The 12,558-nt window shown below is 39.4% G+C and overlaps 1 protein-coding gene across 4 annotated transcripts in view; it reads left to right on the forward strand.

The window, feature by feature from the left end:
* Nucleotides 1–12,558, forward strand: part of EML6 (EMAP like 6) — a gene marked incomplete at its 5' end in the record, with an annotated part of 278,105 nt that overhangs the window by 150,975 nt on the left and 114,572 nt on the right. For all 4 annotated transcript variants that reach the window (XM_080812628.1, XM_080812625.1, XM_080812626.1 and 1 more), the window contains 3 exons: nucleotides 7,024–7,225; nucleotides 9,823–9,960; nucleotides 11,632–11,888. In XM_080812628.1, coding sequence (XP_080668754.1) covers nucleotides 7,024–7,225; nucleotides 9,823–9,960; nucleotides 11,632–11,888 — 597 coding nt within the window. The remainder of the gene's footprint in view (nucleotides 1–7,023; nucleotides 7,226–9,822; nucleotides 9,961–11,631; nucleotides 11,889–12,558) is intronic.

Below are 12,558 nucleotides of genomic sequence, written 5' to 3' on the forward strand. Positions count from 1 at the left end.
CTGATGGAAGTACGGTATTAAAGTCTGCTACTATATTGTATTGCTGTCCATTTCTCCCTTCAGGTCTGTTAATATTTGCTTTATATATCCTGGTTCTCCTCTGATGTGTGCATAAACATTTACAAATATATCTTTTTGCTGGATTGACACCTTTATTGCTATATAATGACCTTCTTTGTCTCTTATTACAGTCTTTGTTTTCAAACCTATTTTGTATGGGTATACCAGATTTCTTTTGGTTTCTGTTTGCATGGAACACCTTTTTCTATCCCTTTACTTTTAGTCTTTGTGTGTTCTTACATCTGAAAGTGAGTCCATTTTAGGCAACACATAGATAGTTCTAATTTTTTTTTATCCATTAGCCACCCTATGTCTTTGGTTTGGAGAATTTTGCCCATTTACATTTGAAGTAATCACTGATAGATTACTTACTATTGTTTTGTTAATTGTTTTCTGGCTATTTTGTAACTCCTTTGTTCTTCTCTTGCTCTCTTCCTTTGTGATTTGATGGTTTTCTGTAGTGTAGTGGTATGCATAGATTCCTTTATCTTTACTGTAGTTTTGTTTTGTGGTTACCATGAGGCTTTCCTAAACCATCTTAAAACAGTCTATTTTAAGTTAATAGTTTTAGTCCGAATACCTTCTAAAGCTTACATTTTTACTCCTCTCTCCCATGTTTTGTTTTTGATGTCACAACTTACATCTTTTTTTTTTTTGTCTATTAACAAATTATCGTAGTTGTTTTTAGTACTTTTGTCTTTTAACTTTCATCCTACTTTTATACATAATTAAACTACCCCCTGTACAACATTAAGTTATTCTGAATTTTACTCTATATTTACCTTTATCAGTGAGATTTATACTTTCATATCTTTTCCCATTATTGATTGGTGCCCTTTTATCTCAACTTAAAGAAGTCCCTCAAACATTTCTTGTCAGGCTCTTCTAATGGTGGTGAAATCTTTTAGCTTTTGATTGCCTGGAAAAGTCTTCCTCTCTCTTTCAATTCTGAAGGATGACTTTGTCAGGTAGAGTATTTTTTAGTTGGCACTTTTTTTCTTCAGCATGTTAAATATATTGTGCCACTCCCTATAAAGTTTCTGGCCTGCAGAGTTTCTTTGGAAAATCTGCTTATAGTCTTAATGGGACTTCCCTTGTACAAAACAAATTATTTTTCTCTTGGTGCTTTTAAGAGTTTCTCCTTGTCTTTAACTTCTGACACTTTAATTATAGTATGTCTTGGTATGGGTTTCTTTGGGTCATCTTATGTGGAGCTCTCTGTGCTTCCTGGATCTGAATGTCTGTTTACTTCCCCATGTTAGGGAAATTTTCAGCCATTATTTCTGCAAATGAGTTTTCTGGCCAATTGTCTCCTTGTTCTTCTGGGACCCTTATAATATCAATGTTAGTCTACTTGGGATTGTTTCATAAATCCCTAAAGCTGTCTTCACTCTTTTTTTTTTTTTTTTCTTCTTGCTGCTCTGGATGAGTTCTACTGCCCTCTGAGTTTACTGAAGTTTCTCCTTCTTCATCTGTTGAACCCCTCTAGTATATTATTCAGTTCAGTTATTGTTTTCATCTCTGTGATTTCTGTTTGGTATTTTCTTACATATTTTATTTCTTTGTTGAAATTCTCACTTTGTTCATGTTTTGTTCTCCTGGGCTCAGTGAGTATCTGTAGGACTGTTCTTTTGAACTCTTTATCAGGTAAATGACTTATTTCCAATTCATTGCAGTCTTTTTCTGAGATTTTATCTTGTTCTTTCATTTGGAACATATTCTTCTATTTGTTCATTTTTTCTTGACTCTCTTTGTTGGTTTCTCTACATTAGATAAAATGGCCACCTCTCCTGGTCTTAAAGAGATGGCCTCATGTAGGTGAGTCTTACTGTTCAACCTCTCCCGTAGTTCTTGGTTGTCCATCAAACCTTTGTGATTGTATAAACAGCCTACTTGGTTCTTTGTTATTCTCAGTAATTGAGGGTGTACCAAGACCTGTCAGTGTCCCAAAGGGGAGGATCTTAGTCGGCATCTATATTCAGTCTGATTGGAAGCCAGACCCCAGACAGCAGCTTTTAAAGTATGTACATATACCTCTTTCAGGGAAAGAGCAGAAGATGGGCATTTCTGTTTGTTCCCTATGCACTGAGCCTGGGGTAATAGCTAGTGAAGAATTGTTTGTTTGCTTACCATGCCATTGAACCTGTGAACACAAGCTCTGGTAGCCTTCAGAACCAGGCTATCAAGAGATGTATCCTCTCAGGGCCAGCCACAAAAGCTGGGGTGCCAGACCTGAACATAAACTCCTTTCTTGGAGACACTGATGACCTAGGGCAGGACAAAGGGAGAATGCAAAGATGATACCCACTGATCTCACTAAGCCAACCCTTAGATGTGTATTTATTTAGAGGTTGGCCCCTCAGGCCACAGTTATGAAGATAAATTAATAGGCCTCTTCCATAGAGAGACTGGGCATCTCAGTTTGCTCTGTCTCTGCTGTGCCTTAGGGGGTAGCTGATTAAGAACTGTTTCTCTATTTGTCATAGTCCTGTGGGATCCATGAATGTAGGTACTGCTGGCCTCCCAAGCTGGGAGGTCAAGGGGTGACTCTTGGGCAGTAGTCATGAAAACCTTGGTGCCCCTTGTGGTACAGGCTTCTTTCCAGGACATAGCAGCAAGTGGGGAGCAAAGCAGAGGGAGAGTGCAAATGTAGCACCCTCTGGCCTCCTCAGTCTTTGGAGAGTATTTCAGTGGGCCTCTAGATGTGTATTAGTTTAGATGCCTGCCCTTCAGACTGAAATGTTAAGCAAATAGTCCCTGAAATGTTAAGCAAATTGTCTCTGGGCATAGTTTACTTCTAAGGAGGAGCATTTCAGCTTCCTCTGCACTGGGCCCTGGAGAATAGCCACAGTGAGCCCACTATTCTTTAATTTGTTATAGCCTTGTGGATCCTGTGGATAAAAGTGCTAATGGCTTTCAAAGCCATGTATTTTGGAAGCTTATCTCTCAGGTGGGGGTCTTAAACATTGGGGTATCAGATGTGGGCTTCAAAACTTTCACTCCTGGGGCGCCTGGGTGGCTCAGTGGGTTAAAGCCGCTGCCTTCAGCTCAGGTCATGATCCCAGCGTCCTGGGATCAAGCCCCACATCGGGCTCTCTGCTCAGCAGGGAGCCTGCTTCCTCCTCTCTCTCTGCCTGCCTCTCTGCCTACTTGTGGTCTCTGTCTGTCAAATAAATAAATAAAATCTTTAAAAAAAAAAAAAAAACTTTCACTCCTCAGAAAGAAGTTCCGAGTTATGAGCTTGCTGCCAATTGTGGTTTGATGCTCAAGGGTGGGACTTATAGCAAGATCGTGTCTCAGCCACCCCTACTCATTTTGATGTGAGATTTTGTTTGTTTGTTTGTTTGTTTTTCCTTGTTCACCTGATATATATGAATCATTCAGTTATTTTTGAGTTTCTTCCAGGGGAAATTATTCTATATGTAGCTGTAGATAGGTGTGTCCATGGGAAGAAGATTTTAATTGTGTGTGTGTGTGTGTGTGTGTGTGTGTGTGTGTGTGTCTAAGTATCTGCTTACAAATGTCTTGCTCCTCCTTAGAATGTAAATAAACTCCCAATAGGGCATGAACCCGACTTATTCACTATCCAATCCCTAGTCTTGGGCACTTAGTAGGTACTTAATAAAAAATGTTTGAATAAATGAATGAATATATCCCTCCTTCTTTCATTGTTTTCATTGAAGATAGGGATGTTATCATTTATTTCTTGGTATTTCCAAGAACACAAGAAATGTTTGTGATTCTGATGTTTTAGTTTATTTGGCCATTTTTATTGAGCATATACTACATGCAAACACTGGGCTAAGTATTGAGGATACAACAGTGTATACAACTGAGAAAATTCTTGTATTCACAGACATTAGTGAGAAGAAATGGACAATAAATGTAATAAAAAGTAAATTATTTGATGTTTTTTGCTGATGTTGGAGTAGAATTAATATTCCTGGAGTGCTTTGGTGGCCCAGTGGGTTAAGCATTTACCTTCAGCTCAGGTCATGATCTTGGGGTCCTGGGGTGGAGCCCCGCATAGGGCTCCCTGCTTAGTGGGGAGATTGCTTCTCCCTTTCCCTCTGCCTCTGCTCTTCACTTGTGCTTGATCTCTCTCTCTCAAATAAATAAAATAAAATATGTTTTTAAAAAAAGAATTAATATTCCTCTTTACTTCCTGTTTCTGAAGAACCAAGTGTTGAACCTTTTCTGTAATAAAATAGTAAGTGATCCAAAGCCTATAACAGAAACAAGGATATGCTAATTAGCAAATGGTAACTAAAGCTCTGGAAAAGTGTGAAGAGAGAGAAGGACAAGAAAGAGAGCAAAAGGATTGTTGCTGGGGCACCTGGGTGGCTCAGTGGGTTAAAGCCTCTGCCTTCAGCTCAGGTCATGATCCCAGGGTCCTGGGATCAAGCCCCACATCTGGCTCTCTGCTCAGCAGGGAGCCTGCTTCCCTTCCCCTCTCTCTGCCTACTTGTGATCTCTGTCTGTCAAATAAATAAATAAAATCTTTTTAAAAAAATCACTAATGCTTTAAAAAAAAAAAAAGGATTGTTGCTGCAAAGCAGAGTTTTCTCCACAGCTGAGTTGCCCGCTCTGTCATTCTGCAATCTCACCCTGGCTGTTTTCACCATGTATCTGTCCTTCTCAACCTTGAAAGCCCATCACGATGTTTGCTGGCAGGGTTTTGAGTGACTGACCCTGAACTAGCTGTTGCCAAGGTATCTCTCCTTACTACTCAAAGTGGGAATAATAAATCAGCCTATGTACTGTTTCCATTTCAAGACACATACAGTGAATTCAGAGCAAGGGGAAAGAGTTAACTGTGTGTAAAAAAAAAAAAAAAAAAAGCCTTGTGCCCTAAAAAAATACTTTTTTGGTAAATAAATACATCCCTCATTGGATCCTTTTAAGACCACTGTGAGTTGATTAAGGTGAGGATTATAATTCATGTGTCCGTATACCCCCAGTTAACCCTTCTTTTGTCCCAGCATCCCATTTGGCTTAGCATTGTTTTTATAGACTTAATTTTTTTAGAGCAGTTTTAGGTTCACAGCAAAATTGAATGGAAGGTACAGAGATTTCTCCTAGACCCCCTGCCACCGCACATGCACAGCCTTCCTTCCTGACTATCAACATTCCCACCAGAGTGGTACAGCTGTTACAGTAGGGTAAGCTACATTGGCATATCATCACTCAAAGCCCATTGGTCACATTAGAGTTCACTCTCAGTGTTCCAGGTTATGTGGGTTTTGACACATGTATAATAACATGCATCCACCATTATAGTGTCTTATAGAATCTTTTCACCACCCTGGAAATCCTCTGTGCCCTGCCTATTCATCCCTCTGTTCTGAACTTACCATTTTGTAATAAAGTGTAATTATAATTTTATTTTTGAAAATATTTTGATAGAATTATTCATTTCAACACAGTAAAGCTGCTTTCTTGGTTAAAAACTAAATATTTTAAAAGTATGTAAGTTTATGAGATGGCAGGGTGGCTCAGTCGGTTAAGCGTCTGCTGTCAGCTCAGGTCATGATCTTGGGGTTCTGGGATCCAGCCTCACCTCAGTCTCCCTGGCCAGCAGGGAGTCTGCTTCTCCCTCTGCCTGCTGTTCCCCCTGCTTGTGTGCACGTGCTCACTCTCTCTCTACACATAAAGAAATAAAATCCTTTTTAAAATAAGTATGTAAATTTAATTTGTTTTTCAAAGTAGTTTCAACTTGGATGATAAGTTACATAGTCTCCATAATGACAGTCTGCATTTAATGCAGAGAAAAACTGGTTTCCAGAGAGAAAGGGACATTCTCTGGTGTGTCTGGCCAATCAGGTCTAGAGCAGAACTAAAATCCTGTGCTCTGACTTTTGGCACTTTCTATACCAGAGACAAAGCCCACTGGGGAGACAACTAAGATCTCAAAGCTTACCACATCCCTGCCTTATTTGAAGTAGTTGTGAAAGCAGGATTCTGTCTGTATTTCTAATTCAGGCATGAGAAAATGCACTAAGCAAATAATTACCTGGTAAGGAACAAAACAGACCACAAGAAGTCCAAGAAATAAAAAATCAGGTAGGCAAATGAAGACCTGCCTGGAGAGTGTGTACTCTTGAGGTGGTAGTTCGTATCTGAAAGGAGTACTGTGCTTTTAGAGAGGATTGTATAAAATGTTAAGTCGGAGAAGAATAGCATCTTCACTGACAAATGTTTGATGGTATTTCACGACTGAAATTAGTTTCATTTGCATATTTCTGGGACATGGTACATCTGTTTATCCAGCAAAATGAGTCTAGGTCCTGATCAACTACATAGTAAATTTGCCTAATATGGCAATTAACCATTCTGTAGTATCGCCTGCATGTAACTTTAATATAGTGTTAGTATCCTAAAGATTGAAGTTGACTCCTAATTTTTCCATAGCAAATCAGAAATACATTATTTCAAAAAGGGACAGGTTTTCATAAACACCAATTTCTCCTCATACTCATTTTAAGATGTAGTATTTAAAATACATCCTGATGTAAAAACACATAGTTACCCCCACGTCAGTTGGGAGTCATTACTCCCATGTAAAATCTAGCTTGCCAGGGACAGGGTAAATGACCAACATGTGGAAGGAAATGGTAAATAATACAGAGTAGTGTGTGGAGTTGACATTTCTCCTTCAGGCATGTTTTTTTTTAGGTTACCTAAATTGAATTTATTTCTTTTTAATTTTTAAATTTTTTATAAACATATAATGTATTATCAGCCCCAGGGGTACAGGTCTGTGAATCGCCAGGTTTACACACTTCACAGCACTCACCCAGGAGCATACATAGCACATACCCTCCCCAATGTCCATAAACCTTTAGGCATTTTTAAGATGCATTGCGTTAGGTGCTATCGTGGGTGATAGGATGTTTAGGTGTTTTTCTTCATTTACAAATGGTGTGAACATATGTTTTTATTTTGTTTCTTTATTTTTGCCAGGCCTCTCTATCCGGAGCGTGTGCTGGAAGGCAGACCGCCTGCTAGCAGGGACCCAGGACAGTGAGATATTTGAAGTGATCGTGCGTGAAAGAGACAAGCCGATGCTGATCCTGCAAGGCCACTGTGAGGGGGAGCTCTGGGCGCTGGCCCTGCACCCCAAGAAGCCGCTAGCTGTGACAGGCAGTGACGACCGCTCTGTCAGGTGAGGCCCCGGCAATGACGGCTGTCCTCTCCCTGGATGCCTTGGGATAACAGATTTATTTTGCCCAAAATTGCATGTTACTCAAGAGAGGGATAAACCACAGTACAGAACCACATAGTTTTCAAGTAGAAGGGTGAGACATTTAGCTCAACAACACTTGGCTTCTTAGCATTTTGTTGTTGCTATCTTTCTTTGGCTCCATCTTAAGTCACGAAAATGCTCTGCAGAGTGAAAATACCCTGCTACTAGTTAGACTTCCGGTTCTCTTTCAGTTGACGGTGAGCTAAGGGCATCTAACTGTGGTAAGATTATACTTCCCCCTCATATGTTGGGTCCTCCGCAGGGGGCTACACACAGCATTTCACACTTTTGTTATAGATGTTCATCTCCACTGGTGAATTCATGAGTTTGTCTTCATCAAAACTGAAATTCTGATTTTCAGAGTTGTCTTCAGTGTGAGGAAACAACTATTTCTTTGCAAATTCTCAGATGGAATTTTGAACATTGTCCTCAAATCAAAGGAAAGTACTGGTTCCTAAGAGAACAGGCAATTTTATTAGGGCCTTAAAGATTCTTGCTGTGGATTGTTTTTTTGTTTTGTTTTGTTTTGAGAGCACAGCTTTCTGTAAAATGAGCAAAATGAGCATACTTTGAATGTCTCTGTGACTGTTGAAGGGTTAAACCTAGGATTTAGATGTGTGTGAGGAAGGCTATTCCACCGACTTGAGTATTTTTGTATTTGCTGCTGACCTTTAAATGTGCCCCTGACAAGCAGGCCGGAAGAGTGCGTGCTAGTGGGAGGGACAGGCTGCTGGATCAACTGGTTGATTGATTACTGCTTCTGGGCTCTAATATCTAAATTAGAACATTGTAGACTAGATTGGAGGCTTCTCCCCTGCTCTAGTTCTGTATGTCTGTGAATCTGATCAAGGCACGGTGTACTCGTTAGTGGCGTATAAATCCAAAAGTAAATCCATTTTGTGATCTCTACCAAGCCCTGAAGACCCATCAATCTAAAATCAGTAAACACACACTTGTGTCTCTATGTGGCATACATATTGATTTGGTTTAAGTTTCTCTTTACTGAACTAACCCCTCTTCTCTGCCTTTTCCTTTCTTGACTCTGGGCCTTCCCTGAGCAGGCAAAATGATGCCACCAAGTTACTTGAGCACCTGAGATACTTGATTTATACTCATCCTGATAGAAATGATTTCAAGAAAGTCTTTGGCTTTTGTTTTTTGGCAACTTTTTGCATCTGAGAAATGCAGACATCTCCAAGGAGGCCTCACTGTCAGAATGTCTTCTTCCCCTTAACCATGAATTTGGCTAAAATTATAAATGTTCTTTTACACTGATTGTTGAAACTTTAGAGAGTAAGTCCTAATTTCTTGAGAAAGATGAGCTGAGTGACTTTATAAGAATGGTACAGTCTACTGGGGAGTGATAGTTTCTGCATGCTAGTAAAGCAAAGCTTACATTGCTTTAAATAGTACAAGGCTAAAAGCAGCGTGAGATTATGAATAATGGACGAGGTATTGCAAGACTACCATGAGCTTTAGGCTGACACATGCAGGCTGCCTCCGGGATCAGTGAGCTCTTCGCTGTGCAGCTCTTCATTTTAAGGAGCATGCCTCCATGCGTCCTGATGGCAGGACACACTTAGAGAAACTGCACCATGTGAGACTTATTTGCACCTCTAGATGCTCGGTCCTGCTGGCAGATCCTGTTATTTGTGTGTTTAAAGAAGACAGTCTTAGGACCACGAACAGATAGAGGTCAGCTACCCCAACTGCAACTAGCATAAACCCTTATTTGTATCTTCAAATGTTTAGTTCATGTTCACTCAGTTTGAGGTGCCTGGATCAGATGTTCTAGGAGGTGCTATACCTGTTGCCCGACCTCCATTTCTCCCCAGCAGCTGTGTCCATCAGCCAGGGGTACTGTGAAGCGTCTGCCCTGAGTAAGGGTGGCGGACCTGTCTGCAGTGGGGTGCCCAGGGGGGCTTGTGAGGAATGACAGCAGATGACTGGAGACAACCAACTATGGGACCATCCCCGACAGGGGCAGGGTGTCTTCTGATCCTCTCCATCTCAGATAGGTTCTCTTTCCAGGGAGGCCAACAAATGTAAGTAAGGCGTGTTTCAGTCGAAAGCTGCTTAAATAACACAGTTACTAGAAGGATACTCATATATTTTTTTAAACAAACTAACAATAATAACATCCAGTAGTACTTCTTTTTCCCTAAGGGTTATTAACAACCATTGGTATAAATAAAGAACAATTTTTAATTTCCAATGAGAATAGCAAGATTTTGTGTGAAGGAGTGTTTAAAATGTCCTTATTCTATTAATCTCAAAATCTCTGGAAATGTTACCTCATTTTATAATTCTTGCTGGGTATTTCATATGGTGCCACTGACCCAGGGATAAACTCAACACCTTCCCAGATTACCAGACCTGCCTTGAGGAAGGACTGGTGTGAAGTTGGTGCGTCCTCTGCTGTCATCACCACCAGAGTGGTGAACAGGCCTTGCAACCCAGGCCCGGCAATGACCGTGAGAAGTGGGTTTTGTTTTTAACTTTGTTCTTGTGCGTAGGCTGTGGAGCCTGGCCGACCACGCCTTGATCGCCCGCTGTAACATGGAGGAAGCAGTTCGCAGCGTGGCCTTCAGCCCTGATGGATCTCAGCTGGCCCTGGGCATGAAGGATGGCTCTTTCATTGTGCTCCGAGTCAGGCACGTACCAATACGGAAAATGATGTCAGAAATGCTCCCTTGTTGAAACTAGTTCGCCTGGCCAGGGTGTATGCCAGGACATCAGGAAAAAGGCATTTAAATAAATCTTTCAAATAGGAACGCTCTAGATTCACAGTCCCCTAACTGTATTTCCCAAATTCAAACACTGAAAATCCACAGTTCTTGGGTAACTCATTTGGCAGGATGTCGTGACTCAGTGAACTGATTTGTGACTGTTTATTGCCTATTAATCTCTTAATAGGAATAATTATCATGTGATTTGCAAAGAAAATATTAATTTTGGTTTAATACGGGGTGCTGCCCTAACTCCTACTGGGGATGTTACATAATATATTGTATGTGAACCTTTCTAAAATCTGGTGAATAATAAGCTCCCAAGCTCATCTGGTCCCAAGGGGCTTTGGGCTTTTAGGAAGCCAAGAAAAGAGAAAGAAATGAGAAAGCAGTCTCCAGCCCTGCCAGATTTTTTGAGGTGAGCTTGAGTAAAAGATTTCTTTCATCTATAATGAAAAATTAAATGGAATATTTCATATTTATTAACATCCTGTATTTACTGGACAAAAATTATGACTCACACTTGTAATTTCTTGAAACACACTCGTTAGTTTTTTGGCTTACACAATTTGTGATTATAGAAAGAAAATACAGCTGTAAATTAGATACTGCATGTTTTGCACATAGAAGATTCTATATAAGCTTTGAGAAATGATCTTGGCATGGTTTATTACACTAAATTCTCATTTACCAGCCACATACAACTTATTACTGAGTTGGTGGGCAACATTTTCTTTCTCTGTTAAGTGATGGTGTGGAAAGATGGCCAATTACCAGATCTTTTCTTTTTTGATGAATTTCTTTTGATGGATTTCCCAAGCCAAAAAACCCCCCAAAACCCCCAAACCCTATTTGATGACACCCATTTGATGATATTATAGTAAATTATATCATGTAGTATATACACAGTGTATAGTATATGTGTAATAAATGATAGTGCTATTAATAAGTGATAGCAGGTGAGGGGAATTATCATGTGGAAGCTAATATTTGTCATTATTTGTGCACTGATTTTGTTGGGAGTGGAAGACGTTGGTACTGGCACAGGTGTCCTGCTTGTCAGAATTCTGTCGTATGGTGACAACTTTCAAATGAGGGCAGCAGTTCTTACCAGAATCTGATCAGAAGTGATACAAAATCTGGGTGATCTGATATATGAATTGTTGAGCTTTCATGGTGAAAATTAAATAATTATATAAGAATTTAATATGAAAAAAAGTAAACTTGACATAGTTTACTTTTCTCTGGGATGTGTTTTTAAAATAATTTTACAAACCCCAATTTAAGGCAAAAAGTTTTAGGGGAAAATAATACCTAATTAACCATGAAAGAAAATAGACATTTCATTAAATTTTTTTGTTGTTTTATTTTGGAAGCCCCAGATATTTCAGATATTGGTCAATTTTGCCTAAAAGGGGCAGAAACTAAAGAGTATTTTATATCTTTCTTCAAAAGTTAAGTCTTTAATTCTTATAGATGTTCTCTCCCTTTTGAAACCATTTTTTCTCTGACATACAAATTTTGAGACATGGCTTGGGTTTCCTATTTCTTGATTTGCTGCTTATCACTTTTTATTGCTGCTTTTTATTCTTATAGAGATATGACAGAAGTGGTTCATATCAAAGATCGAAAAGAAGTCATTCATGAAATGAAATTTTCTCCAGATGGCTCTTACCTCGCGGTGGGATCCAATGATGGCCCCGTGGATGTGTATGCCGTGGCCCAGCGATACAAGAAGATTGGAGAATGCAGCAAGTCCCTTAGTTTCATCACTCACATTGACTGGTCTTTGGATAGCAAATACTTGCAGACTAATGACGGTGCAGGAGAACGCCTGTTCTACAAGATGCCATGTAAGTGTTGCAGGCGCTGGATGTTTGTGCAAATCGAAACTCTGAACCACATACAGTAAATACAGAAGAACGTCATCATGGTCTTAGAGCAAGGAATGTTCTCAGAAACACAACCACCCCCCCCCCCAACACACACACCAAGTCTCAAACTCTCAAAGAAAAGATTGATAAATTGGAACATATTAACATAAAAAATCACTGCACAATGAAAGAGATATGAAAAGACAAGGTGCAGACTGGACAGAAGTATTTGCAGTGCTTATGATGGGCAAAGGATATAGAGCTAGAAGTTATAAAGAATGCCTAAAGATAACTGGAAGGAAAGATATCCTAGAAAAATGCCCCCAAATGCTAAACATTTGAGGATTGCTGTCCTCATTTGCTGTGATGGTTTTAGTCCAAAATTTGTGCTCTTCACGATTGGAAGTCTTTATGATATTATTTGGTGAAACATGCTGATTGGGATTTAGAAAGTACAGTTTTTATTTGTCACTTCCTCTATCTCTCTTAGAAGAGATTCATGAGACTTCTATTACATTTAGTGACATTTAGTTTGTAATACTAAAATGGCAGAAATAAAAGATAAATTTCTGTATTGTAATCTTTGACTAATTTTTTTAACATAAGAAAATTTTAATATGAATCTTGTCATCAAATAATATTTTATCTT

The sequence above is a fragment of the Martes martes genome, assembly GCF_963455335.1.
Source record: "Martes martes genome assembly, chromosome: 9".
In the NCBI taxonomy this organism is placed as follows: domain Eukaryota; kingdom Metazoa; phylum Chordata; class Mammalia; order Carnivora; family Mustelidae; genus Martes; species Martes martes.